Source organism: Bombus affinis, chromosome 10 (assembly GCF_024516045.1).
Source record: "Bombus affinis isolate iyBomAffi1 chromosome 10, iyBomAffi1.2, whole genome shotgun sequence".
Classification (NCBI taxonomy): domain Eukaryota; kingdom Metazoa; phylum Arthropoda; class Insecta; order Hymenoptera; family Apidae; genus Bombus; species Bombus affinis.
In genome coordinates, this window is record NC_066353.1 from 14143255 (window position 1) to 14170749 (window position 27495).

At 37.9% G+C, this 27495-nt stretch overlaps 2 protein-coding genes across 3 annotated transcripts in view; one reads left to right on the forward strand and one right to left on the reverse strand.

The window, feature by feature from the left end:
- Positions 1-3083, forward strand: part of LOC126920924 (caspase-like) — a 35494-nt gene extending 32411 nt beyond the window's left edge. Inside the window, exon 5 of the mRNA XM_050731934.1 lies at positions 1815-3083. Coding sequence (XP_050587891.1) covers positions 1815-2086 — 272 coding nt within the window. The 3' untranslated portion in view covers positions 2087-3083. The remainder of the gene's footprint in view (positions 1-1814) is intronic.
- Positions 1-27495, reverse strand: part of LOC126920909 (alkaline phosphatase-like) — a 248005-nt gene that overhangs the window by 115117 nt on the left and 105393 nt on the right. The window contains exon 2 of one of the 2 annotated variants that reach the window (XM_050731896.1): positions 24999-25030. The exons of the other annotated variant lie outside the window; for it this stretch is intronic. Coding sequence (XP_050587853.1) covers positions 24999-25030 — 32 coding nt within the window. The remainder of the gene's footprint in view (positions 1-24998; positions 25031-27495) is intronic. 2 annotated transcript variants of the gene reach the window in all.

Genomic DNA, 27495 nt, shown 5'->3' on the forward strand with positions numbered 1-27495 from the left:
ATTTAGAAGCGATATGCTCTAATGGTATTGGATTTATCGCAGATTATCTTCACTGAAATGGATTTCTACAGCCGAACTGATCGTTTGAAAGTTAGGCTTACGGTCACCGAAGTATTTAAGGGGTTGTTATTAATAATATTGCGATGAAATAATACGTGAAAGTTAAACTTCTATCCTTTTCGTCATATTTCACGTAGAATTTATAGTACACTCCACTAACAAAATCGTTTTATTTCTTTATGCATTTACATCGTTTACCATTTCAACTCTTCAGACATGGTGAGCATCGAATAACACGTTGCTCGTGAAAAGATCTGCTTTAAACCGTTGGTGGCTCCTATCCTCGGTGCGACTGTCACTTAAACAATATGATAACAATGTACGGCAAGCGTAGGTTCTAGAGTACATCAGTTATACATTGAAACGCGAATGGCTAGTGTCTCGGCACGTTCATAACGAAAATGTTTCTTGCGAACGATGACGATTATGGAACGCGACAATGGTACCAGTACTCGTCTTCTCCGCGTTGCATTAGCGTTCTGATGGTAACGCCTTCCTTCCCTTTGTCTCTGCCGCTTCCGCCTATTGTTAGACCGCAATTATTTTCCTGCTGCTGCGACTCGAGCCCCCGCAGAAAATATATTTTCATCTAACGCTCGATCCATCATAAGCTGCAAGATGAAACTTTCGCGTGCCTCTAACGTTTTCAGTCTTCGTTCATCATAATTGACGCTGCCGCCGTAATGGCTTCCGTGTACGTTCCAAGTGAACGCAATGGAAGAATTTAATAGGACGGAGGCGTTGCGGTGGAAATCTTTTTTCTCCAAATTTTTTGGTAGAATATTTTTTCTAAGAGATCGTTTGCTAGAGCCTGTATACGAAAAAGGATCCTATCCACAGAGTTAGTTGGAAAAAACTGGATTTTGGCGTTACTTGTTCATAAATCTTTATAAAAATTTTATAAACATAAACTTCGATAATGCAAATAACATTATATATGATATAAAATGAAACATCATTATCTTTACCCGTTTAAATGCTCTACGTTGCACGATGTTATATCACTCTCATATATTATCAGCCTTGTATTCGACTATTTAAATAGCTGCATACATTTGCGACACTCCATATATTCCTTTCTGCTACTAACGATAATTCGCTCTCGTTCCGATGCTACTATCTTCTTAGCAAGTCGTGAACGCGCAAGAAATCGAAAAAGCCATGAACAAAACTCCTGGATTAAACAGTTCTAAACGAGTTTGTAGGAGTAGCAGTTGGTTACTCGGTCCTCTCTCTTATTTTTGTTGCCTGATTGCGTTTATAAAGATGCCGTATTCTTAGGTGATGGACGGTCCTTGATGAGGTCATTAGTTGGTTTCATAAACCACATCCGCGTAACCGGTGGCTAAAGATCGGCCTTAATGGTTGGTCGGTTTAGCAGAAGTAATTCGAAAGACTATAGTCAATTCGCGAAGATATACAACAACACCGAATCCTACATTCCGCATAAATGCTCTCCTCGAGCAAACCTAATAGTATACTCGAATTGAAACGCTATTTCTTGCAAGTCACTTCTCCAACCCACAGCGTCTCTTTACGGAGAGATAGCTCTGATGGGAACGTTTCATTTATGACAAACTCTATGATTTTCCTGGAAGCGCGCAAAGCGATCGTTTCTACTTGCATCTGCCTATAACATGTACATATGTACAATATACGTACAGAGAGAGAGAGAGAGAGAGAAAGAGAGAGAGAGAAGCGAAACTAGTTAGAGCGAGTTTCTCATCAGAAAACTGTTCTTCTATGAATTTCAGGTTTTTACTCGTGGCGAAATCCGGAAAATGGTTCCTGGTTCATACAGGCTCTTTGTCAAGAGCTGAATAAAAACTGGAAAACCCATGATCTATTAAGGATGATGACTGCCGTAGTCCGACGTGTTTCGATCGAGTATCAATCGTTCAAGCCGGAGAAGGAATCGTTCCACCAGAAGAAGCAGGTACCATCCCTCGTTTCCATGTTGACGCGGTTGCTGTTCTTCGGCGATGTACCACTCGAATACCAAGTGAAAAATAAAAGCGGAAAATAGCAATTCGGTTATCGAGCGATTCAGTTGAAGCGAGGCGTAAATTTACAGATTTATATGTTTATGCACACACACGTATGTAAAAAACCGTGTGTAGAGTATTTTGTAGATATTTTACTCGATTCTCGGTTGCTGGACGTTAAGCGGATTAAACTTTCCATAGCTATTTCTTTAGTACGTCGAATTTTTATGAAAAGATCGTGGCGGAAAGTTGGCGTGATTGAGCAACGAACCGCGTGAAAATGTAAATTCAATCTCGCGAGGGAATATCGAGGGTATAATTTTAATTAGCGCCGGCCGTAGATTTTCGTTGTACAAGTTTAAAGAAGACCTCGGTCCTTAGACCGATATATAAGGGGCGGATAACGAAGTGCGCGCATTACTTCATTTGCAGCTGTTCACGGAGTTTAATGAATGCAGTAAATAACTCGCTTTCTGAGATACGACCCGTAGAAATTCGTTCCGTTTTTAAACAAATTAAAAGTCACTTTACGGTCGGCGTTTAAACAAGCGCGTTTTACGTCGCAAACGGATGCGTGGCGATATATTTTTATTATTTTACCGCGTGTACTCGTTCTTCGGTGTTTTATGCCGACGTGCGTTTTGTCGTAAACAACCATTTGCGCTATATAAAGATGAACACCTCTACGAGGATGTTGGCGATAAAAATTAAATTCCTTTATGAACTTGAGGAAGCGTAGGCAAACATTTCCGGGGCACTTACATTTCAAAATTTAACGCGGAAACGTCTTTATCTTTCTATTAATTTCTTACCATCATCGTTCAGCCGAGCATAATCTACATATGAATTACGAAGAATATCGATGTATTATGATTTGTAAACGTAATTAATATTTGTACGCAATCCGTTTAATATCTTACGGTTAGTTGCTACTTTTGATAAATTACGTAAAAGTACAAATAATGATCATATATAATTAAAATATGTATGTTTTTGTAATTGATAATAAATTATATCTGTCACAATGATATAACAGAATTGACGAGAGTGAAGTTTTATTTCACTGAATTCTAAGGACTTTCCATATGTGTATCGACGTAATTGAAAGCTACATGTAATTGAAAGCTAAATGTAATTACATTACCATATCATTGCCTTGTATTAAAAAGAAAATTTTCTTTCGTCTCGTAATAGAGTGAACGTTGGCCAACGACTTTAAACAGATTTAATGGAACTACTGAAAAGTTTTGTAATATTAATCCGAGCATACGTTAGAAGATACTCGGGGGAAAAAGTATAATTGGATCGTACGAACGGTTGAGAAACATGGAAGAGACGAAGACGTAAGAAAACAGACGGAAACAGCAGTTTATTGTCAGACGTGTTTCGCAAGCAGCGTGACAAGATCTACCGTCTGTCCGTGGCTTTCGCTATATGAATTACGCCGAGGATACTTTCAGACAAACATTACTTGAGTTAATTAAAATTTTTAAAACGTAATTTCCAAATAAATGTAGTGTAAAAATAATATCAATTTTACGCATCGTAGATTCTTTTTGGAAATATAAGAAATTTGTTTCATTGAACCTCAAAAAGAAAAAAAAACTACCATATTCTATGAAGTATAATAAACAGTTATACTAAGTCGTTAATAAATCTTGGAGAAACATTTCGTGTTGGAATCAATATTCCCGACATTGACGCAGTACCAATATATATTATTATATTAATATCGACGTCAGCGCATGTTCAAAGTAAAGTGAGATATTACACCTACTGTACCAATCGACAACCATATCATCCGTTATCAAGTAAATATCGATTGCTGCACTGGTTACTGTAAATCAGACGGTGGCAGTTCAATTTTCTTAAATTGCACGATTTGGGTATAATTTTCATGTAGAGCTCTATATTAATATGTTATCAGATTAAATTACAATTAACGCCACTTGTTTCCTATATATCTTATTTCTATCGTAGTCGTTAAGCCAACACTGTAATTAGTACTGTAATTACCAACGTAATTATTATATCACAACTTTGACGGAATTTGCATAAAGGCATAGAGTATCGATTACTACATTATTAACAACCAGATAGCAAACTGTTATAGCATATAAAATCGAGAATCTAGCAGAATATCTTTAATTAGACGAAATGACAGAGTAAAAACAGTTGAAAAATCCTTATCACCTTTGTCCCACTCGTGTTTGTTTGTTTTTCCTTCCTTTTCTTTCTCTCTTTTTTTTTCTTTCTTTTCCTTCTTTCTCTTTCTCTCGTAATCTTTTAAAACATACGAACATTTTTCGAATCGAGTTACACATTTACGAGGTCTGCTCCTTTTTTGCACCTTGTCTACCAAATTGCAGTTCACGCACCGTTAAAACACCCTCATAAATATATACCTTCCCGCTGGAGCATGGTATGGTTATATACTTTCCGAACCATCGGCGAGAAATACATATACAGCACATATATCGAGGAAGCTGGAAGAAATAGAAGAAACAAACGACCAGAGGAATATAACAGACATGTTGGACTAGATCCTGTACAATCAGTCGTGGCAAAACATCAGGAGACTACGGAACGCAAGATGTTATTGGATCAAAGTAAACTGATAGCCACGATAAAGGAATATTTTCTCGGAAAATACAGAAAAATCACGTAGATAAATCCAAAAGCATTGATAGAAATAAAATTTCGACGTGACTTCGAGTCATACATTGATCGACCGAGAATCTTCATAAATGATGTAGCATCCGGATTTATGGCCAGGAGTTATCCACATCAATTCCTGCAACTTGAGACAGATCTAGGCGTCATTTACGACCCGCATCGATTTAATTCTACCCGGTATTAGAATAAACTACCTACACAGCTACACAGGTATTTGAACAGGACACTCTCACAGGTCATACTCACTACTGTATAGAGAGTGGGGCTCAAAATCTTTAAGGGACCATGGGTCACTATCTACAGTCAGTCTGAGAGTAACGGCCAACTATCGACTCACTTATATTTTAAATACATCTGGTTCTGTAAATTTGTTTAGTAAATATCACCTAATATTATTTCAACATAAGCATTGTGTCTTCCACAGATAATTTATCTTAATTTTAAGATTAAATTCTAACAATAAAAGAAATATAATTTCTTTATTTCGTATTATAGGTACGAGATTGCCTTAGTCGGATCATTGAGATTCGTGCGATCAAAGTAATATCAAACATAAATATATTTGATTATTTGATCTAATATATGATTAGGAGTGAGATAGAAAAAAGAGAGAGAGAGAAATGACCTAATTCTACAGTATCGTATTATACCCTACATATTCTGCCTCCCTCGTACGGTAAAGCATCATAGAGAGAGAGAGAGAGAGAGAGAGAGAGAGAGAGAGAGAGAGAGAGTACGAGTGGGATAATTTGATCCAATTTCTGGAAAATCATCTCTGCGAACATATGGCCACTTTCGATTCCGATCGTTGGCTATATATATCCGGTTATTATATACGTAAATTTCAATAAATCGAAATTGAATTAATGATATATATATATATCAAGTATTAGTTTCGTAACACAAATAAATCTGGCTTTACTATTTCCGCAAACGTTACGTGTAAATTAATAAAATAAAGATCAACTTAATCGTATTTAATACATTTGCTTTGCTTCCATGGAATACATCCACGAAATATCGTATTTCGCTAGCACATCCTAAAGAATTAGTAAGTTATATAATTTTCTTATTAATTATAGAAAACGAGATACCGTAATAAGTTAATTTGCTTTTATATATGCAAATCTAATAGACTATTTTTAAGATAATCATACGTATTTGCCAACCGCTCACGAACTAGTTCAGGAGATTCAGAAGTCCTTGGTTGCTGAAAGTCTGATTCGTACGGTTCTTGAACTACTTTCCTATCAAAGGGAAACGAAGTCCTTCATGCAGGATAGATGCAGACGTCTGTTTGACCGTGCAATGACAATTCGATTTCATTCACTTCACCCCCGTCTTCCACTGTGCTAAGTGGATCCTGCAGGCAAACGGAGCACGATAGATCTACGGCTCGTTTGAGGCTGGGTTAAAGGGTTTCGTTATGCGGGTTACAATTCTCGGCTTGCTGCTTCGGAGTAGCAAAGGAACACAATAGACAAAGCGTATCAAGGCGACATCGATGTTGTTTTAGCAAAATTTCATTCACGGATGTTGAGAATTTTTTTTCTCCTTTCATACAGTGGAAGCGTATACTTTGAAAATTATGACTCCAGCTACAAAATTAATCGCTTAAATTCAACTAAGTTTAGAAGCAATAATTTCTGTAGCTCTTAAACCGGTGAAAAGTTATTATTTCACAAGAAGATATCGTTTATTTATACCGTTTATTTTTGTAAAATAGCTCATTTCGTTTGGGACGTTACTTTCCTGTTACGTTACTTTCAGCAATACATCATGATGTAGTTTTGTTTTTTCACACTATTTTTGTTATTTCGCACGAGTATTTACATGAGCTCTGTCGCGTGATATTCGTTCGTCCTACTTTGTTATTCTAATACGTGAATATGTATTATCCCGGTAACTCTCCATATTATTCGCATCAAGACGGGCTATCTACTACGAACGCATTAAGGAATCTGGATTAACATCGACATCGTAATTTCGTTCATCCATTCTGTTTTCTCTCTCTCTCTCTCTCTCTCTCTCTCTCTCTTTTCGAATATCTAACTTTTCAATATTCTATACGGTGTGGTGAACATGGATATACTTTTCAATGGAATTAAGCTATGTCGTTTGCTATACGGTGTACCACTCGCACCAACAACAATACGTCGATCCTGTCGCGATGATAAAATGTTTTATGGTAAGGAAAACGAAACTCGTGTCGGTAAACAATCGAGGATTTTCTAGCTCGCATACTATCGATCCTTTCTATCGAATACGAGTGAAAAACCTTTGATCACCGGTCAGCAAAATTTTCAATTCAATAATTCATCTGGTGAACTGGCAACAAGTCGAACCATTCGGTCCCTGTAGCCGTCGAGCAAGTATGTTCTCGAAGATGAACTACTTGAGACTAAGCGGATCACTGATTCGCTTCGTCAAAGGATGCAGGTGCTTCTGTCCCTTCATCGATCAATGCTCGATCGGACGAAGATCTAGGTAAGAGGTACTTAGAGAAACCGTGTGTTTGAGGACTACCAGTTACGATAACCGCATCGTTCATCGGCCGATCTGCACTGAAATTATCGGTTAGCGATTCTAAAAATATCCAAGAGGGGCTTTGTGATATCTCGTATGAGTCGTTATACTCAAAGAATTAACAATAGTAGAACAGTTTCGTTAATCCCATAAAATGTACAAAATTCGGCATATAAAAAGTGATAACGTAGTTGAAGTTGCTATGATTTGCGTTCGATGGTAATTAGTGCGACAGAATTTCAGCTTTGGGATTATTACCGTTAATAAATTGAGGATTAAGTTGTTGTATTTTAGTATGATTAATTGGGACAAATACAAGCTTGATTGATGAAGAACAGTAGTTCTTATAGGCTATATGCAACGCACCTAACAAGGTAAAGGGAAGACAGTTTTGATTGATTGCTTGGAAAACAAGCAATATAATTTCCATTATGATATTCAAAAGCATCAGTATCGGAAACTGTTCCTAAGTTGTGATTTGAAGACAATTGCACGAATATATCCCATCACTGTCTCTTTGTTATGAATATTTATTCTATCATCGTAGAAACGATTAAACAACTATACTTGTTAGTTACTTTCTTAAACGCAGTTTAAAGTATTCTGTGAATATACAGCGAACATGTTTGCTCAGTATAAGTGAACCGATGTTTTCGTTCAAAACGTGAATTAACCAGGGAATGATGGAAATTTGACGATGTTAACGATATCGGAATGTAACTAAGCGAGAACTGGTTTAGCCCGGTTTTCGGCCATGAAATGGTAAAGTACTGTTTGCAGTTACACGTTACACGATGTTTTACGCAATCAACCAAGTTTCGGAGTAAGGAATTTCCCTGGAAAAGTGAACGAAATAAATACGGCGACTCGAATTCTAACAATTTACAAAAACTTGGTCATTAAATACGAATATCAATACATAAATTAACTGTAAACATAAAGTTTGATAGAGTTATCAAAATGCCGAATGAATATGGAGAACAGTACAAACAACACGGGGTTTCGAAATAAAATTTCGTCGATCTTTGTTCGCGGCATAACTGCTATAGCTTCGAAAAGGAAAAATAGAGAACTCGTGCCAGTTAGTGTTTCCAGTAGATTGCATTACGATTTTTAATTCGTACGCCTTTTACGCTGGTATCACGCAAACTTCTATTTTTCTCGAAAAAAGAAAAAAAAAAAAAGAAAAAACATCGGTTTGTATATGGTGGAAGCGGCTTTCACGGAAAATATCCGAATTCTAACCAATCCTATAGAACTTTCTATGAAAAATGTCGGTCCATATTGCATTGTTTGCAATACTACCAAAATAACTCGTTTCTAAGCGAAACGTAATTTCTGGAATTTTAATATAACAAGATTGCCATGTAATTCGTCTTAACGTAGCTACATGCTATCCAATCAACTCTACGAACTTCGCGACTCTGCTATAAGTTAAACTTTGCTAGAAACTTCAATGCGCTTTCACTTCTCCTCTATCCTACCTTCGTATCGAGCAACATCGCATAAAGTTTGTCAACTAAATCAACAGTCGAAAGCACTTTTGCCTGTTAACAACGATCGTAGGATTGTCAAACGCAGCCACTTAGTTCCATTTAGTTTCCTGAACGATACAAATCTGTTCCTGATCTATAACGTTCGAGTTATCCTTTATTTCGACTCACCTACCAAACGGAGTTCGTGCATACGCCATACACCGTAAATTAACCAAACGTCAGATTTGTTTCGTATCGCTGATCCTGCTTTCCCAACGTTCACGATATTTAGATATTTCTAAAATCCATTCAAGGTCAGAGATCTCTCACGCTGGATCACGCACGCTAGATCATCCTCGTTAGCGAGATTTTATAACTTATATGTTACAACTTTCGTTTCTTCCCTCTTGAACTATATCTGTTTGTAACGCAATCTATACGAGTTTCGATACTCGACTGACAAACGAACGAAATACTCATCAATCTAAACTTGCAATGTTTTTCCATATGGATGGGGCGTACAAGCGCGTGCGGCCGCGCGGGCACCCGGATGAACAATCTCTATTTGCATATGTATGTCTACAGATTGTACGCGCTGTTCGTCATTATGGATGTATGTACGTACATATATGTTTACAAATGAACGTATGAAAAAGATACGAGCCTCAAAGTGGTAGATGATGCCCGTTTGAAAAATATCCGCGACCTGCCTCTCGTCCGTTTCCCCACTTATTTTCTTCCTTTCGTTTCTTTCCCTTTTCTTTCTTCTTCTTTTTTCATGCCCGGCTTCTCTGGTCGAGAAACAGACGATTCAACTTGCGCATATGTTAGAAGGGTATTATTTATATTTGACCGTCAAATGAGAACCGCGCACATCGGCGTTTGCGACGTATTGTTTCATTTTCGCTGGGGTCACTCATGGATAATATATGCTGATGAAGCGACGCGACGGAACGAAAACAGCTAGCTGCTAGATTGTACTTTATGTGGGAGAATTATTTTGTTCGCAACAATGGAATCACAAGTAACATAAATTTAAAAGAGCACGCCATTTGTCCCGTAATGGAACTGTAAGAACAGATAAGGTAAAAGTTCTCCAGTAATTTAACTATGCCAACAATGAGATACAGATATTATACGTGGTTTAGATCTTATCGTTTCGCGTTTGCACGTCGACTTTTGTTTCCTCTGTGATCATTGCGGAGATACAAAACAAACGTGTCTAGTAGAGAAAATTCGTTAAGTTGTTCACGAAAACGAATCTATTCGAACTAAGTTGATTTTGAATATTTTCATAAACGATTCGTACTTAAGCGAACTTTGATCGGAAGTAAAATATATGCAACGCAGAAGAGAGATCAGTTGTATCTTCGCACAACTTTGACGACATATTATTAACTTTGTCGTATTATATTAACCTACCTCAGAACTAAGTTAAATCATGTTCGCAGGTTTATACCACTGGTTCTTGCTGTTAGAAACTCGTGGAACTTAATCTGTCTTCGTCGACCAAACGCAACTATGCGTATTGTGTACAATACAGCGTACAACGATCCATAAAACTATCATCTCCTTTGACGATTTATCAACTAAAATATCGTTCGAAATTCTATGCGTTGGTTCATAAGTGGAAACATGTTTTTTCGATAGTTATTTATCTGGAAAAAGTGCAATAAGTTCGCACAAACTTGGTAGTTGTGTAGAAGTCTGAAGAGGTAGTAGATATATCACGAATCCTTTTACTGTAACTGGCGTTACGTTGACTCGAACGCGTTTCGATTTGAGCCACAGAGAAAGCTTCTCGTGCCGGTACAGCGTCGTGCTTTCGTTCGCCGAATTACCCGGACAAGAAGATCACACGTTTGTGCTTCAGTAGGAGACACACGGTATACCGAGAGCTTTCGTTCTGCGAATGGAACAACCGAGTTATGCCAACGTGTTCTTGGACGAGCGAGAGTATAAAAACATGCCGTTTAAAAGCAGTTTCAAAGGTACTTTATGGCGATGGTGAAAAGAAAATGTTGCACAAGGACGTTGGAAAGAAGAGTGATGTCGATGAAGGAAATAGGAGTTTAAAGAAGTATCTCAAAATAGTTGTTTAAACGTGTACGTTAACGAGAAAAATTAATAACAACGACAGGAAAAATGAAATAGGTTTATTTCTTTAATCGCAGGAGAAACCTCTTTCATTAACATCGTCCAGGTCTAGTTAGTAAATAGGTATGCGTTAAAGGAAATTGCAATACGATATTTTATGGATATGTTTATTCAGTAGCATTGGTCGTAAAAGATGCACAATAACGAGACAGGATGGAAGCATCGATAATTAATATATTATAATAGCGGTGAATAACCACGAATTTTCAAACATGCCGATAAATCGATTTTTAAAGCATAAGCGTTCATACGGTTATGCAGCTTTCATACAAGTACACCAAATTGTGAAAGAAGCAACAAGCGATGCAGTAAAAAAAACTTACGAGCAGCTCGTAAACTATTTATGCACTCGATACCGCCCATATTATAAAGAGGATGATCGAGCGTATAAGTTGTAAGAACAAAATTAATTGAGATAAGACGAACAATTCTTGGATTGATGCGGCATCGTTCTTTCGACGGCAATCTGCGTTAAATTGGAACAGTAATTTTTAAAATAACGCATCGATCGTTTCTAATACGTAGCTTTCTATTAATATCGTTTTTATATTTAATAGCGAGGTCATTTTTAGTTTTATTACGCATAAACTCTACAGATTATTACTGTTAACCACTGTAACGCGTGAAGTCTGAAGGAACTTTTAAGGGGAGAGTAGCACATTACTTTGAGCTTTAAAACTTTGTTACACTTACTCTTCCGTGACTATACTTATTTAAAAATCTGTGTTTTTTTACTTATCTTTCCGAAACTTCTACTTTATATACTTCCTCAACTTCTTCCATCTAATTTAAATTCACTTGGAGAATAGCCGAAATAATAACTTCGTTGGAGAAATCCCACAAATGCATCGATTCTCCTCGCTGTCTCTTAAAAGCGAGCAAACGACTAATAGAAAATAAAAATAAAAGTAATGGGGAACGTACGAGTAATTTCGAAACCAACCAATATACTTGATTTGACGATGTAAAAGTTTCAAACAAAAATAACAAACGGCACTAGTATGTAAATGGTCGAGTCGTTAACTAAGCACCACAGAATTGTTTCACTTCGATCGCACGTTGTTTATCGAGAATAATATCTTTTATTTGCCGAGTCAGCTCTGTGCTGACCAAAAATATCCATTAATATCGAATATAATTTCAATGAAGATCGTCATGCGAATACGAACGACGCAGTAAATATTAAATATTGCTAATTTCATTTCCCCGTTGCACTTGTATTTCATAAAATTTCAATTGTAAAGCTCGTACCGTGTTTACGTCGCATTATTTTACATATGCAATTGAATTTTCATTATCGCCTAACGCCAACTACGCTGTTGGTAATCATTCGTCGCGACGCATTGTCGATATAACTTATCACGAACAAGCTTTGGAATCTGGCAGAAGTGTTTTGGCGTAGGTACACGGAACAGTTGCAACGTCTTATAGCGTGGAAGTTGGCTCCGGTCGACCACCCGGGAATCGCCGTCTATCGATAACGCGAAAATATGGAATAGATTCACAGTGTGAGTGCTCTTGGTGATGCGAATTTTAATGGAATGCCAGATGGTCTAATATTGATATCGAGCGGAAAAGTGTCCCTGCAATATCGCCAATGAGGATCGCGTGAATAATAAAATAAAGATTTGACGAAGATGCGAGGACCCATTTTCCGTGGATCGATGATAAATAGCCCGCCACGATGCGCGTCGCCACCGTCTACTCGAAATCCGTGCGTCGCGTTTAAGAACGTTGGAAATTTTATTCGTCGACAGATTCTTAATCCAACAAAAGCTTTCAATGAAATGAAGTCTGGCATCGCGATGCATTTCATTTTCTCCGCTTTTACAACGTATTTACTGCAACGATCGTTACAATGTTCCCTCATGGCAGATATATTTTACTGGAAAACGTTTGACGATTCGTTTCACAAGGAAATAAAGTATTCGAGCGATAGACGGTGAACAGGTCAAGAAATTTTAGTGGGCGAGTTCATTGTATAAGGATGTTCTTTGAAAGGCTGGGGAGATATGAAAATATTTAACGTTGCGGAAAGACCAACCGAGAGAAGGGTGAACAAGGGTCGGAGAGTGAAGGAAATCCGGTTATTTATTCAGAACTTTAATTCCTCGAGTATCACACCCTCGCTTGTTTTCTCCATTTCTTTCGACAGTTAAGGTCAGATAACTGCGCATTCGATTGCAAATTGAACGATTAATCGGATTTATAAGGGGATGAGCAAATAAATTGAAAGCAAATTGAAAGCGTTAACGCGATGAACGGATGAGCAATCCTCCTCGTGAAAGATGATGCTTTGTTTCTCAGGATAAAAGAGCATTCCTTGTTGAAGTATCGATAAAACATTTTAATGTTGGCATAGCTCTTCGTGCTCTATCGGGGTTGAGAAAAACGAGACACTGAAAACTCTAAATAATGAACTTATGTTTCGCTACGATATACACTCTATGCTTTTTAAAAAAAAGTTCTGCTTACCAAAAAAAGTCCGTTCTACACTTTCGATTCCATTTTACAGGTAGAATCACTTTATAGTCGGTTCTATTTCTCGTTACACAGAGCACTCTGTATAATAAAAAAATATTCTGTACGCGATAGAAATAAGTATGAAGTTACATGGAACACTAACTGTCGGTGAAATTCCCTGCAGAAATAATTGCACGATAAGGCATAATGGAATCGGTCACGATTGCGAGCACGCCGAAGAAGGAATACGCGGAACGGCTTCGCTTCTAGCCGATCAATAAAACTCCACTTCCACCCTACTTAACTTTGTATACTCGTAAAATTCTATTAAACCTCGTGCTCGACGAGTATACTCGCGCAGTGGCGAGGAAAGAGGAAAAAAAAATAATGCAGAAGGGTGAGAAATAAGAGTGGGCCGGCTTTGAACCGTGAATTTCGAGCGGGATTGGTTGACGAGAATACAAGCAGAGAAGACTCACGCGACAAAAGAAATGTAATTATACTTGTAACCACTCTATTCGTCGTCGTCCGCGGATTGTCGCGAATAATGGCAAATTAGGAACGGTAAATTCGCCTCTGCATAATCGAATCGAGGCTATAATGATGAAATGTGATTCGTCGGGGGTATGGGAGGAACCGATTTCGTGTTCGTGTTTGCGTTTGCGCTCGAGTCCGTGACCATGCACTTTCGAATTTTCCCAAAACGATTCCGCCCGATTTCGAAACCAGGTTCGTCTCCATTTCCCCAACTGTACCGGTTATTATGACGAATTACAATATTTATTACCGAAGTTCAAAACACTAGAAGAAGAGATGAAACAAGGCAAAGAAAAGAGAATTAGGAAGATGAGAAACGTTCCTTTCTATTTTTCAACGAATTGCGAACTCTTGATCATGACGGAAACAAGACGCGTTGTATAAGAAAGAAATTAAGAAGCGCTACGCGGACGGGAAATAATAAAATTCGTTTCATCCTCGAGATCTTTAACAGGCCGTTTTCTCTGCTTCTTCTAATTTCACCTACCGGATATTGTCTTTCCGCGGCAATATTGAAACTGACGTGAAACGTTTCCTCCGTCTGCTGTCCAAAGAATTTCTAACTTCGATATCCCGGCCAATCTGTCGGTGAATCATATACGACGCGTTCGAAAACATTCGGACGATCGTTTGTCTGCGGCGGGGTGTCTATTAATTCGAACGTTAAGCACGATTTGTTTCTTTGTCTCTATTATAATAAGTACACATAGTAGAATGTCAGAATGAAATGTTTAAGCCGACAAATTGTTGTTATCTATACGTAGTTCTATGGAAAGAACTAACTGGAATATCGATGGATATTTATTCATCGATCGATTAAGAAAATCGACGAAACTGTAGATGCTTATGGACAGCGACTCATCGAAACTGGAAAAGTAAAAAATGCTAACGATGGACACACGAACATTTTCCAATGGAAATTAAATTAAACGCTTAGAAAATGTCTGTAGTTTAACGATGTATGTAAGGAAATTTCTAATTTGTAAAACTGAACAATGCTCGCTATTGAAATATAAGAACAGAGGGAAATTACTCGTAGAGTTGATTCTGATAAACGGGGTCCGAACGGACGCGGAAATCGTTCCCTCGACATGCGAGAGACGAAATTTATTCCGCTATCAAAATCTTCAGTGCACCGTCACCGGAGGGCAGCGAATTCAGATTTCATTGCACGTTTACCGTACTGTCGCCCTGACAAATCGTATTTTTACTATTCCAGGACTTGGAGACGTATGCGAGCGCGCATCCTAGAGAGGAAGAGAGAGAGAGAGAGAGAGAGAGAGAGAGAGAGAGAGAGAGAGAGAGAAGAAAGAGAAAGACAGACAGACAGAGACATAGACACACATACACACATATAGAGAGCGAGAGAAAGAGAGAGAGGCTAACATGCGGATGAACGGTGGTGCAGCAGGAAAGTGCTGCGACAGAAATGGCATTGGATGGGGAAGCCAGGATATAGACGTCACGTACATTTACATCGGTTTGCTTGAAAGCAGCCTTTTTCCGTGTCACGACATCGTATCCCAGATCGGCAATGACTCCCCGTGAGTTTGTTTTATGTTCCGATGCAAATATGTTCGTCCGATAGTAATTCTAATTATACCGATCGAGTGATTAGCCGCCTTTACTAATCGACCTAGAATTGGTATATTATATTTCGTTTCGATCCGTAAATTTGGAGTATAGAATCCTTCTCAAATTTTACTATAGAGATAATAGAAACAGTAGCTGGAGCTTAAATTAGTCAGATACGTTATGTATTTTTCTATGAATTATGTAAGACCGGCGTAATATTTCTCCTTGACAAATCGCTAGACGGTTTGAACAAGTAACATAATTTTAAGACTTACAAAAATCTATTTCTGCAATCCGCGACAAGAAGACAGGCGTCTTTTCTCGAGCTTGAGACAAGTAAATACTGTAACTAAGACGGGCAGAAAGTGCTGGCGAACTTTCCGCTACGTTTATTTGCATGGAAGTTTACTTTGAATAGCATTCGAATCTCGTCTAGAGCGAACAAGCGACATGTTTATCCCTTGACAATAATTTATATGTGGAAATATAAAGTATTGTTAAGAACTGTCTTAGGCAATATCTTTTTGACTTTTTAGAGAAATTTATCAAACCGTTTAACGTGGGAAGGACTATAAAATTAGCAACGAAAAAGTCGACGGTTACTTGGAAATTCAGATGAAGTTTCTTGAAACTGTGGCTTGCCTTTCTTTAAGGCGCATTTTAAGAAACTGATCTCAGAAGCTGAGCCAGTCGGACGATTCTTTCTGCAAAAGAGAACACGGTCGAGAGCTTGAGGCCGGCGAAATCGATGACGTAGATATGAATTTTGCACGGTCCCCGAAACTTTGCATACAAACTTGCATTCCTCGTGAAACTCTCTCATACAAAGTATGCAAATAAGCAACTGGGGATCGACGTAATGTCTCGGTGGCGAATATCGAGGAAAATTTCTAATTTTCGAAGTACCTAGGCCACTATTAATTTATTATTACATTAGTTTGTAAGTTCATGACAAGCCGCGTTAACATGCTACCGTGAAACAAGGGACAAATTTTTCAAAGCTTTCCGAAGTAACTTTTCCTCCATCCTCCGTATTAAAGATCGTAACATCGATCAAGTTTCTAGATACTATCACGAAACTGCTTAGTTCCCGACGATATTCGTAAATCGTATATTCCAACGAATCGTAACTAATAACAGCAGATTTGTTGCGCGATAAACAGAGAGGAATGGACGCAAGAAACTGAGGGACCAAGATAATATCGATCAGAGTCTCGAAAATTAACCGAGGCATCATTTTTCACGTACAACTCTTCGGAACTAGCGGGTAATAAAAAGAAAAAAGAATGAAAAAGAAAATTGTGACAGAAGGCGAACAAACTCGACGCGTTAAATCCATGCATTACCGTGAAAATGACGGCAAACTATGCAGGCCATGGTAAACGGAAGCAGTAAAAAGGAGAAACAAAGCTTGGTTTAAGATTTCCTACAAACAGCATCATCCTTTAAAGTCATCCCGACTGAGAGTAGAAAGAAAAGATGAATCGTGGAACATCGAGCGACCCACAGAAAGAACGAGATATTTGTTTCTGATGTAGGAAAAGATTCTATCTCTCGCATGACCGTTCGACCTGATATCCCGTTCCACTTTGAACCCTTTAAAAAGGTGAAATATGGAACGCGTTGGCAACCTGTTTCCTTAACTCTCGCGGTCCAATTTCTTCCCCCATTAAGTAATTGAATTTTTTTAATCTGTCCTAATCTCTACGGAAATGGTGGGGATGAAGGATAAGCAGGCAAAAACTTTTAACCAAGATATTTAACTACGAAGTTGCGTGGCTTGTCTTAAGCGCGAGTTTTCAAACTTTTCGTTAAAAAATTTAATTCAACTACATCTTGTTGTTTTATCGAAGCTGATCTGGCCAAGAATTTTCTTTCTCTTTCGCTTTCTACCTCGTTTTCTGCCTTTATTTCATTCTGAGAATAAATCACAATTCACGAAATCTGAAATGCTATTAAAGATCGTTCGTAAAAGTTTGTACAGGAAATCTTATGTTTGCCAAAGGAAATATCGATGTCGACGTTTGTTAATATAATATTATCTTTAATAGAAATGGTTTTATCAATGCCCAGATGATCGATTAGTCTTCGTTAAATTCTGGAAACGAGAAAGAGATAAATATCGCATTTATACATTCGCGCGTTTCCGTGCAATTGATATGGTTACAAGAATGATTTCTCTCGCGTGAATTTTATGTGCCTTAATAAATTTTTATAGGATGCCTATAAAACGAATGTCTTTTCTATGCCTTGACTTGAAGTCAAATCGCTTTATGCGCGAGAGACGCGTATGACACGCGTACGAAATCATCAAAATAAGAACGTTATACGATTTTTGAATATGGAAATCCTGTAATGAAAAATACGAACTATATTTGATATATCGGTTTATTAAAACATTTACAACGAACAAGGCCAAGTAGATTTTAAGAACTAGTAACTAAATCTCAAAGGCAAGTTGCATATAAGGAAGTTGTGTATAAGAAAACAATTTGAAACGAAATTCTGAAATTTTGAAACGCTTTGGAATCTCTGCTATAAACACGGAAAGCTTTACAATTTACAAATTTACCCGCTTGATAATGTTAAAGAAAGTTAAATCTATTGTAAGGATCTTTAAATTAGAATTTCATCCTTATCGTCCTCAAAGGATATTCTTCAGTCCAGGATGCGTATTGTCAACGAACTCAGTCCAGAAAATATTCGAATCGGGTTTCCGATACCGTCACTCTCGCATCAACCTATACTTTGACGGTGCAAATTTCATCGGACTGTACGAAACGTGGCTCTACCACTCTCTATTCTCGAATATAATCCGTTTTGATCCCTGAATATCCTTCGGGACATAGCGATGACGCGGATCAGTCAGTCGACGAATCTATAATATAAAAAAGTTTCAACCAGTTGGAAAGCCACGATTTTCCAGAACTATCGCGTCACGGTCAGTATTTTTGCATCCCACGGAGATAATCTCCTTGCCAGCACATCGACTTTGATAATTCCGTTGGATATATTTTTCCCGGTTCCGATTACCACAAAAAGACATGCGTAAATTCTTGCAAAAGTATCCATTGTCGTGCGTCGCGACAACTTGCTCCCATCGACCGATTCGTCTCGATGGCGTCTTTCTTTTAACTAGGATTTCTTCCATTTTAACTAGGCGAATAAAATTCAACGCAGACTGATTTTTATTCCACATTTGTTTGATCGTACGAAAATTGCGAATATAATTTCCTTTCTGTTATATCTTTACAAAGGAATATGATTCTTGAATTTGTCTTATTTTGAATTAAAATTCCAAAAAATCGAAAATTAAAATGCCACTTTAATCGAACCTAATCCGATTAAGTGGTAAATATAGCCGTGATTTTGTATGTTTTTTTTTTAATTGCCTGAAAGGACGTGTATCTTGATTTTTGCGGTTCGTCCCAAAAATGGAAAATCAGAACTCGCTGATGAACGTAAATTTTCGTGTACGTACAGGGGAAATGTTTCGTTAACGTGCTGTTTACAGACGGCCGTCATGCGAATTTATTTCGTTTGTTTGCTCGTAAATATGTCCTGTGTGTTTAATCGCCTTCAAAACTCTCCGGCACCTTGTTACGTTCATAACGCAAAACAAATATATTACCCTTTATCGAGCCAGTCCTTTCAAAGTAAATATAGAAGGAGAATGTGTACCAAACTTTTGGAAGCGCATTATTCAAATATTTTGGAATTTCTGGAAATTATCATACCGATTTTTAAATAATTTTGTCACTTAGAAATTTCAGTCGTTTCAATTTATAATTCAAACATTAAATATTAACTAATGTAAGAGTATAAAGAAATACATAATTATATCGAATTAAATGGATCTCTTTTCTCTTTTTCGGTAACTCTTTTTAAAGTAATTTCTTTCCTTTCATAGCACGTGCTTGCCGTTTCCTCTTTGCTCTCTTTCATCGATTTCGTTTTGCAAATTTCAAAATGACTAGTCGCGTTCTGTCTTAACGATAAAAAGGGCAGGTCACGTGTTCTCTCGTTTCTCGTGTAATTTGAACGTAAAAGACGAAATACAAATTTTCCTGGCCGTAAAATACGCTAATAAAATATTATCATTTTCTTCGAAACAAAATCGTAAAACACGTTACCGTTGCTTTTATTTCAAAGTTCAACAATGGTTGTTGTCTATTCAATCGTTCAAAGCAATTCTTTATGTAACGTGACCCTACAATCGAGCCTTTCGGCCTTTAAAATTTAGAGAATATACGATATTATAAAGAACTTGTCGCATCGTTAGAAATTCCACAAAAATGTTTTCATATTTCCGTATAGAGAGAATTGTATTCATGGAAAATTTTTTTTTATCAGGGACAGGTAGAAAATTGAACGCAGAGATTACGAATTAAATACCAAACCATCAGCGATAGAACGCTTTATTTGACGCTTTTATCTATACCTCCACGTCGATCTTATCTCAACGACGTACCTACATCGATTTCAACTCACACCGAACGCTCCTCGTAAGCGTATAAATTCTACCGTTTTATCGTTTATTTCCTATCGTTGTTCTTTTTTCCCCCTCCCCTTTTTAAGTCGATGATATCGGTTAACTTATCGGCTCGTTGGTGACTTCAATTTTGAAAATTCTAACGAGAACAGTGTACAAATCTTTTGTCATTTGAAACTCGTGGTTAAATAAAAAACGCTTTGCCGTATGGAATTGATGAGAACGTTCGATGGTTAAAGCATTCAATTTTTCCGCGAACAACGCGTGTTTTGTTGCAATTCCATGTGTCCGCTGGTTTGCGGCACGTTTATGACATGGCGAACAAAGAACTTTCATCGCGAACTAAATGGAAAATATTATATCCGAATAAAATAGATATCGCGTGTAAAATAGTTCAACAATTTGTTATTCTTTTTCACGCTATCATTTTGTGCTCGGTGTTCGCCCATCTCGTAGCTTGCACTCGACTATTCCATCAGGGTAAATTATCGGTTATTTCGAACGTCACGATAAGAGATTTTTCTCTTAATAATTCGATTCGTTTATGCAGGTTCACACTTTGTAACCGGAGACACGAACCTCGAACGCTGGAGAGCTCGTCGATAAACCAGACGACGATATTCCAAATCGACTATTCCACGGCGCGATCCAGCCGTGTATCCTTTTCTCCGTGAAACAAGATTTTAATTCAATCGACGCGTATCGTAGTCATAAAATATCAAATCGAATGCAACGGGCAAGTTGCGCGACGAGTAACGAGATCAACGAACCGGCCGAGACACGAATCTCGAAAAATTGAATGTACAAATCACAATTGTCCGATATTACGCACCATGTGCCATCCGCAATATCATTTTAATGAACTTTACCATGTTTCATACGTTACGCACAAGCGACTTGGATAACGGCAATATTTATTACGTTTGAACATTGGTTAATTGAGTTTAACTCTCTGCATCAAATTTATAGCCGAGTATCTTACAACACGACTTTTGTATCCGTACCGTGTAAATTCTTTCACTTTGTAAAAAGTTGGTCGCAAAATGCATACTTTTGCTGCATCCTATCATTTTATTAACACATTACATTATATGAAGTATCAGTATCGAAGTATCAACACGTGTATTAATGTCGTAGCGCTTACAGCGTTATTAATTTAAAATTCACGAAACATTGACACAAGGTAAGACACCGGCCCTCATCTGGATCACGTTCAACGGCTCCTTCGAAGGAAACCGGCCACCAGTCTCCTCAATATCGGTTGCAAAATGCATCGTCCCTAATCCCTGAGAAGGTAGTGTAAAAAGCGAGAAAAAGAGAAAGAGAGAGAGAGAGAGAGAGAGAGAGAGAGAGAGAGAGAGAGGAATCCATCTGCTTCGATCCAGGTGCATCTCGCCTCGTTTCGTCGAGATTCATTAATGCTCGATGCACATTAGCAAACAAACATCGCGTGCCACGATATCGTTGGTCGGCTGGTTCGCCAGTGGCGCGGCTTTTATCGAAATTAAACGAAAGATTAAATATACCTCGGGGAATGGACGCCATACATCGTTGAGTAAGGGTTGCTAAAGGAAGTTTCTCATCAACTTGCACACCCTTAAATCGCTCGGCAACCAACCAACCACCCCTCCTCCTTCTCTCTCGTGTGTCGCTAACGTCGATGAAATCGACATCCTCACCGCAATCTCGAGATTCCCCGATGGATCAGAGACGAACCGACAACGTGTTTCTTCGCGACAGACGTGCGACGTGTAATCGTGTAGCCGCGTGATTAAATTCGCAGACGCGTGGAAAAGATCGCGAACGGTGTAATAAGCATAAAATTCGCGGATTTCAAGTTCGCTCGTAGCATCGGAAATTTTGAAATTGAAATACTCGAGGGACTTCGTTACGCTTCAAACATGGCCGACACGGAACATTTCTGAAATTGCGCGAAATTTGAAAACCTTTCGATTAGTTGGTATTCGAGTGAATGGGTGTAGCAAATGACTGGCATTGCCTCGGATTGGGAATTGATATAGTTTAGAAAGCAATGGGAGTAGCGAGAGCGAAGCATCGTTTGATCGTACGCATGATTTTTCGTTCGCGTTCATAGAACCGAGCTTATTCATGGTCGAGTCAATAATCGACACGTTTATTTACACACGATACAATAAAATGTAATCTACAAACGAAAATATGAATCTAAATGAATCAAATAACGCAGTACAATGTATCCTGAAATAACCTGAAAAATCTCGAGCTTTGTTTATAAATCGAGAGCTTCCAGAACAACGCAACTGATCGATAAATCCAGAGAACTGAGAACGTTTTGACGGGTGAAAAGCACGATTTGACGGTGAAAGTATCAGGATCTGTCAAACGAGTGTCCCTTTTCTCGCATCTTGTCGGAAACATTTGATAAATTTGGTCCATAGGCGAAACTATGTTCAAGCTGAAATTTCATTCGAAACGGGGACATTGTTGGCGCGCGCAAAGGAATCATTCTTGGATCTTTTACGGGACATTTGCGTTCGACGAAAATTCTACGAGGACGAATATCAACCACATTTGTAGTTTGCGTCTTTATTCGAGGATCGACCACGTCCTGGCAGAAAATAAAATTTTATTTTCTTCGTCCGCTTGCGCTTCCTCCCGGCATTGATAAAAGTAGTCCGTTCGAGGATATCACCTTTCGTTCCCAATACGTTTTGGATTAATCGATATTGAATTCGCGTTAGAATATCCGAAAAGTAGCGAAAGCAGTAATATATTGAAACGTAGTGGTTAAAAACCGTAGCTAAAATAGGATAAGATAGGATAACAGTAATAGGATAAGAGTAATTTTTATTGTAAAATCATTGAATAAATAATACCTTCACGAATGTAAGTAGAAAGCATAACTATATAGGTTGCTTTATAAAAGAGAATTAAATGACAGTGGCACGCATGTGATCAAATTACATAAGCATACACGTACGTCTGTTGAGTAAGGTCAAAGCACAGCTGCATTCATAGCTAAACACGTTCATACGCTTAGTTACAGGCAAACTGCGACAGAAACTCCTTAATTATGTATAAACAAAACCAGCGTGGTTACAATCGTACGATGTACGTGAAATGTAATAATTCTCTAATGACTAGCTGCAATTCCGCAACCCACGACGAAAACACCAACATTCTGCCGCGGTTGAAAAAGGAACAAATTACCGCCATACTTTTTACCCACGATTTTCCAAGAAAAGATGAAAGAAATATGAAAGATAACGCGTCCCTTAGGCGCGCAGAATTGAAAGGAGCGAGGGATCCTCCTTCTTCTTCTTCTCTCTAGCTTTGTTTTTGTTAATAATGCAGCGTTACTAGCGCGAATAAAACAGGAGAGCAAAAAGTCGGAAGAGCTCGCGAAAACAGAAACGACAGGTAACAAGGAGATTCCCTCTCGTAGTCGTATCATCCGACCGTTATCTTTGTTCAGCTGATATCACAATGCAAGCAGAAGGAACACCCTCGAGATTCTAATTTGAGTGCAGACACGCAAGGGCGTCTAGCGACAGCTCGACCAGACTAGTCTGGAACAAGAACGAATGGGAGGCTCGAAACGCTGCACGAAAACCGTCCAGCTGAAGAGGACCATCAGACGACAACAGGACGAATGACAAGGGTGAAAGAAGCCGTTTCTCGAATCTGATGTGGTTACGGGTTTCATTTGTAGACAAATCTTGAGGAAATAAAGTTTGCGGTCAGATAATTTACGATCTTCCTTAATCATTGAGAATATTCCTAGAAGTTTGGTAATATTCCTACGTTTGTTTTAATTTGCTAACGTGCACACGTGCAAAAGTTATTATAACTATATAAATTAAGACAAATAAGAATGTGAATTAGCCAAATTAGTTTAGCGTCTCTTGAGAATGGGAATTTCGTGCGAACGTCTATAGCGGGTGATAAAGTTTCGAGCATCGGAGACTCGAGAGAAGAGTATGTGAACCGTGTGCACGAGATTAGAGTGCGAAAGTAGAGAGCGTGGTTTGCCACGATTTTGGACGGCTGTCGCTGAGTTTTTCCTGGGGATGTTTGCTAAGTTCGCCCAAACTGACAAATTCGCGAAAGTTGGGAAAATAGACATACCAAATGGTAAATACAACTGCAAAAATGTTTTCGTTATTATTATCGCTATAATTATTGCCACTTCAAGGAAATATTTTCGGAACGAAGAATCGGAAGCAGATTTAGATATCGCGATGAATTTCTCCGCGTGGACGTGTCAAGAATCATCTTCGAAAAAATCCTGACGTACGTAATTTCGATATAACTCGAAATACAATGTTTACATTCTATTCTATCCTTCCATAAATTAAACTCGAAAATAATTGACTTTTATAACAACTTCTTCACTTGAAAAATAGTAACTTTGAAATTATTGATTCGGAACTTCAAAGGTAACACGAGAGATAAAAAAGAGATGTCGTAAAAGCTGTCCTTTGCCAAATACTATGAAAAGTTAGTTTACTCAACCATCGGAAGTTAGCTAAGAGACAAAAAAGAAAAAGAAAAAGACGCGAAAGCAATAGCCGATAGACAAACCACGTCAATTAAACAGACGTACATCAAACAAAGATATCGAGGGAAGAGTATTCCCCCGGGCACAAAGAATCGACAAAGGGACGAGAAGTGGTTGTGGGAAAACTCACAAGCTGAAAAACATCAAGTCATCGGCAAAAAAAGAAGATGGCAAATAAAAGGAATAACGGGGCAATCGACCGCCTTGAGAATCGAATGAAGTGGTAATTCGATTGAGCAACGCAATAGTCAAACACGAGCTGGCGATAAAGTTTGACAAGTGGAATTGCGGAGGAGATAAGAAAAAAAATAGTTACGGAGGAAAGTAGTAGCGTGTGAAAAGTGGCGAAGAAAAATTTGACTACGCTAGAGATCGAGCAAATGGCTCGAGGGTAGAGAGGGAGGGATAAGGTGTGGCGGTATGTCGTGTTAACAGTGGTACAAAGCATTCGCGAGCAGAGGATGCAAATCTTTTGTAGAGGTAACTACGTGACGTGTAAGCGTATTTATTACCTTGCTGCAGAAGTCTAATTCGCAGGATGGCTCTGGATAAAACGAAAGAAACAGTTAGATTGAAAGAACGAAAGAGACTACTTAGTCGGAAGGAAAAATTAAGGATATTTAGTAATATTTAAAGCGAACACTGTAAAATTCAAAGATATCTATTTCATTAAACGTTATTTAATTATTTTCTTATACTATTACTTCGTTATACTATAAGAAAGAATCACGATAGATATAAAATATTTTCGAATGAATAAGGTCCGTTTCGAAAGCGATGAATTTGGAAAAACGAACAGTTCACTCAGTGTTCTTTTTTTCAATTTAGAATTATGTAAGAACAAACTATACACTGAACGTTCCGAGAATATCTTAAATCTATAATCGTATAGATAGAATGACAGTTTCTCAATTTCTTTTTCCTTTCGAATTCATAGAAATTCGCTTTCGAAGATCATGACAAGTTTTCGCTTGACATGCTCGAAAGAAGCATTTACGATACAAAAATAGTTTATCAATTTCCGCGTGCACTCTTGTGCAATGAAATCGGTCGAATTTTTCTCTTTCATAATAAACTCGAGGCGACGCTTCCATGTTCGCGTCAGTAGAAAATTGAAAAGCCGTACAAACGAAAGAATTTAAAGAACGTCATTAAAGGAACGAACGGCGTCAAAGATCCTCCGATGTTTCTCTTTGGTAATAGAAATACCAGAGCCAGTGATAACATTGGTAAAACGACATGATGAGAACGGAAATAGCCCGGACGATGCGGCCAACGAAATGGATATTTGTCATCTAACTCTTATTCCTTTATCGCCGCGTTTCTTCACCCGATTTTTCTACGTAGACACCATGAATTTCACAATCTGCATATTTCACGCAACATTGAACATTCTTACAGAACTTTTGGAGTTGTTCGCTCGAATCAATCGATAAGATTCGAACACATTTCGCGAGAAGTAGCTCCGTAACGGAGAAATTATTTTTTCACGCGAACAGATGCTCGTTACAAACTGTACAATCTTCAAAAATAAATAGTTCAGACAATAGATGGCAAATTTTAATGATATGAAATTGAACGTCCGATAGAATAACATTTAATTTTTATATGCACAATTTTGAAGGCTACGCTTTTATTAGACCTGAAAGTGTAGAAATCTTTTCGAAATGAGGACGTTGTCCAAGAATAGTCTCAGTTTATCAGGAAAGAGGAACATCTGTTATGTTAGAGTCCAGAAAAGGAACAAATATATAAAGTGGACAAACAACAGAAGTGTATGAAAGAAAATTGAACTTGGAATGAGATTGAGAGAATCAGAAGGAAATCTTGACCATCGAGCCATTTCACGGTTACGAAATTATCGTTGATGCACCAATATTTTCAGCAGAGAACACGAGATAACACGTTCGTTTCTTTGAGTGTTCGATTTCAGTAGCAACCACAGCTGTTGGTTTAGGATTAGGACGATCTCGATTGGAACGAACACAGTACACGAAACGCGAATTTGTGGCTTGGCAAGGAGTAAAAGTCGATAGATGCTTGCTTACGTTTTCGACGTGAAAAGGTATATTCGACCTGGAATGCATCTGAAATGGAAAAATCTAATTTTGTCACATCTCCTCTGGCGAACTGTGCCAAAAAATCACGTGCTAATAATACCTTCGACATATTCACATTAGCCTCGTTATTCAGGCTTTCAAAGAGAAACTAATTTTATGAATGTTAAAGGATTTATAATTGAAATGGAATATTTGAACAAACGTGAAACACCCGCAAGACAAAAATTCGATAGTTTAATATTCAGTTCGATGCTAAAATTCAACTTTGACATATAAATATTCCAATGTCTTTTTCAATTTATTTTAATAGACGTTCCTATCCCATTCTGTCATGCCTTTGTATTCACAAGCTGTTCCCAAATAAAAAACTTTTTGGATTTCTATAATTATAGCTCATACATCAGAACAAACTGTATGTACATTGCATAGATAATCCACGACAGCGTAATACTTTATGAAAACAGTATATCAATCAGCCTTTTAATAGAAAAATTCGAGCTTTCCATAACAAATGTTACCAATTGATATGAAATAAAGCCAATGGAGCTATACTTTAAGATCTCTGCTATTATATCATTGTCATTACATATTTTCTGTGGATATTCAATATTTTTCAAATATTCATACATAGGGTATATTCCTCGGAATGATTTCCTACCCGCAGTTTCAGCACGAACTGTAGATTCTTCGTTCCATTATAGGTAAAAGTATGGCAGATTCATATCTGTTCCTGGTTACAAGCGAGTCACAAAGCTACACCCGTTTCTCCCGATACAACAGCATTTTGAAACAACTCCGCGTTTAGACGGAACAGAACACGTTTTCAGAGATGTACATATTCGTTTCGTTACTTTTCGCTGAAAACTTTCGCATCCGTTCCTGGTTCTTTCGACCGCGCGTACTTTTCATATACCCATGGCCTTTGTTCTTCCCCGGAAAATTCCACTTT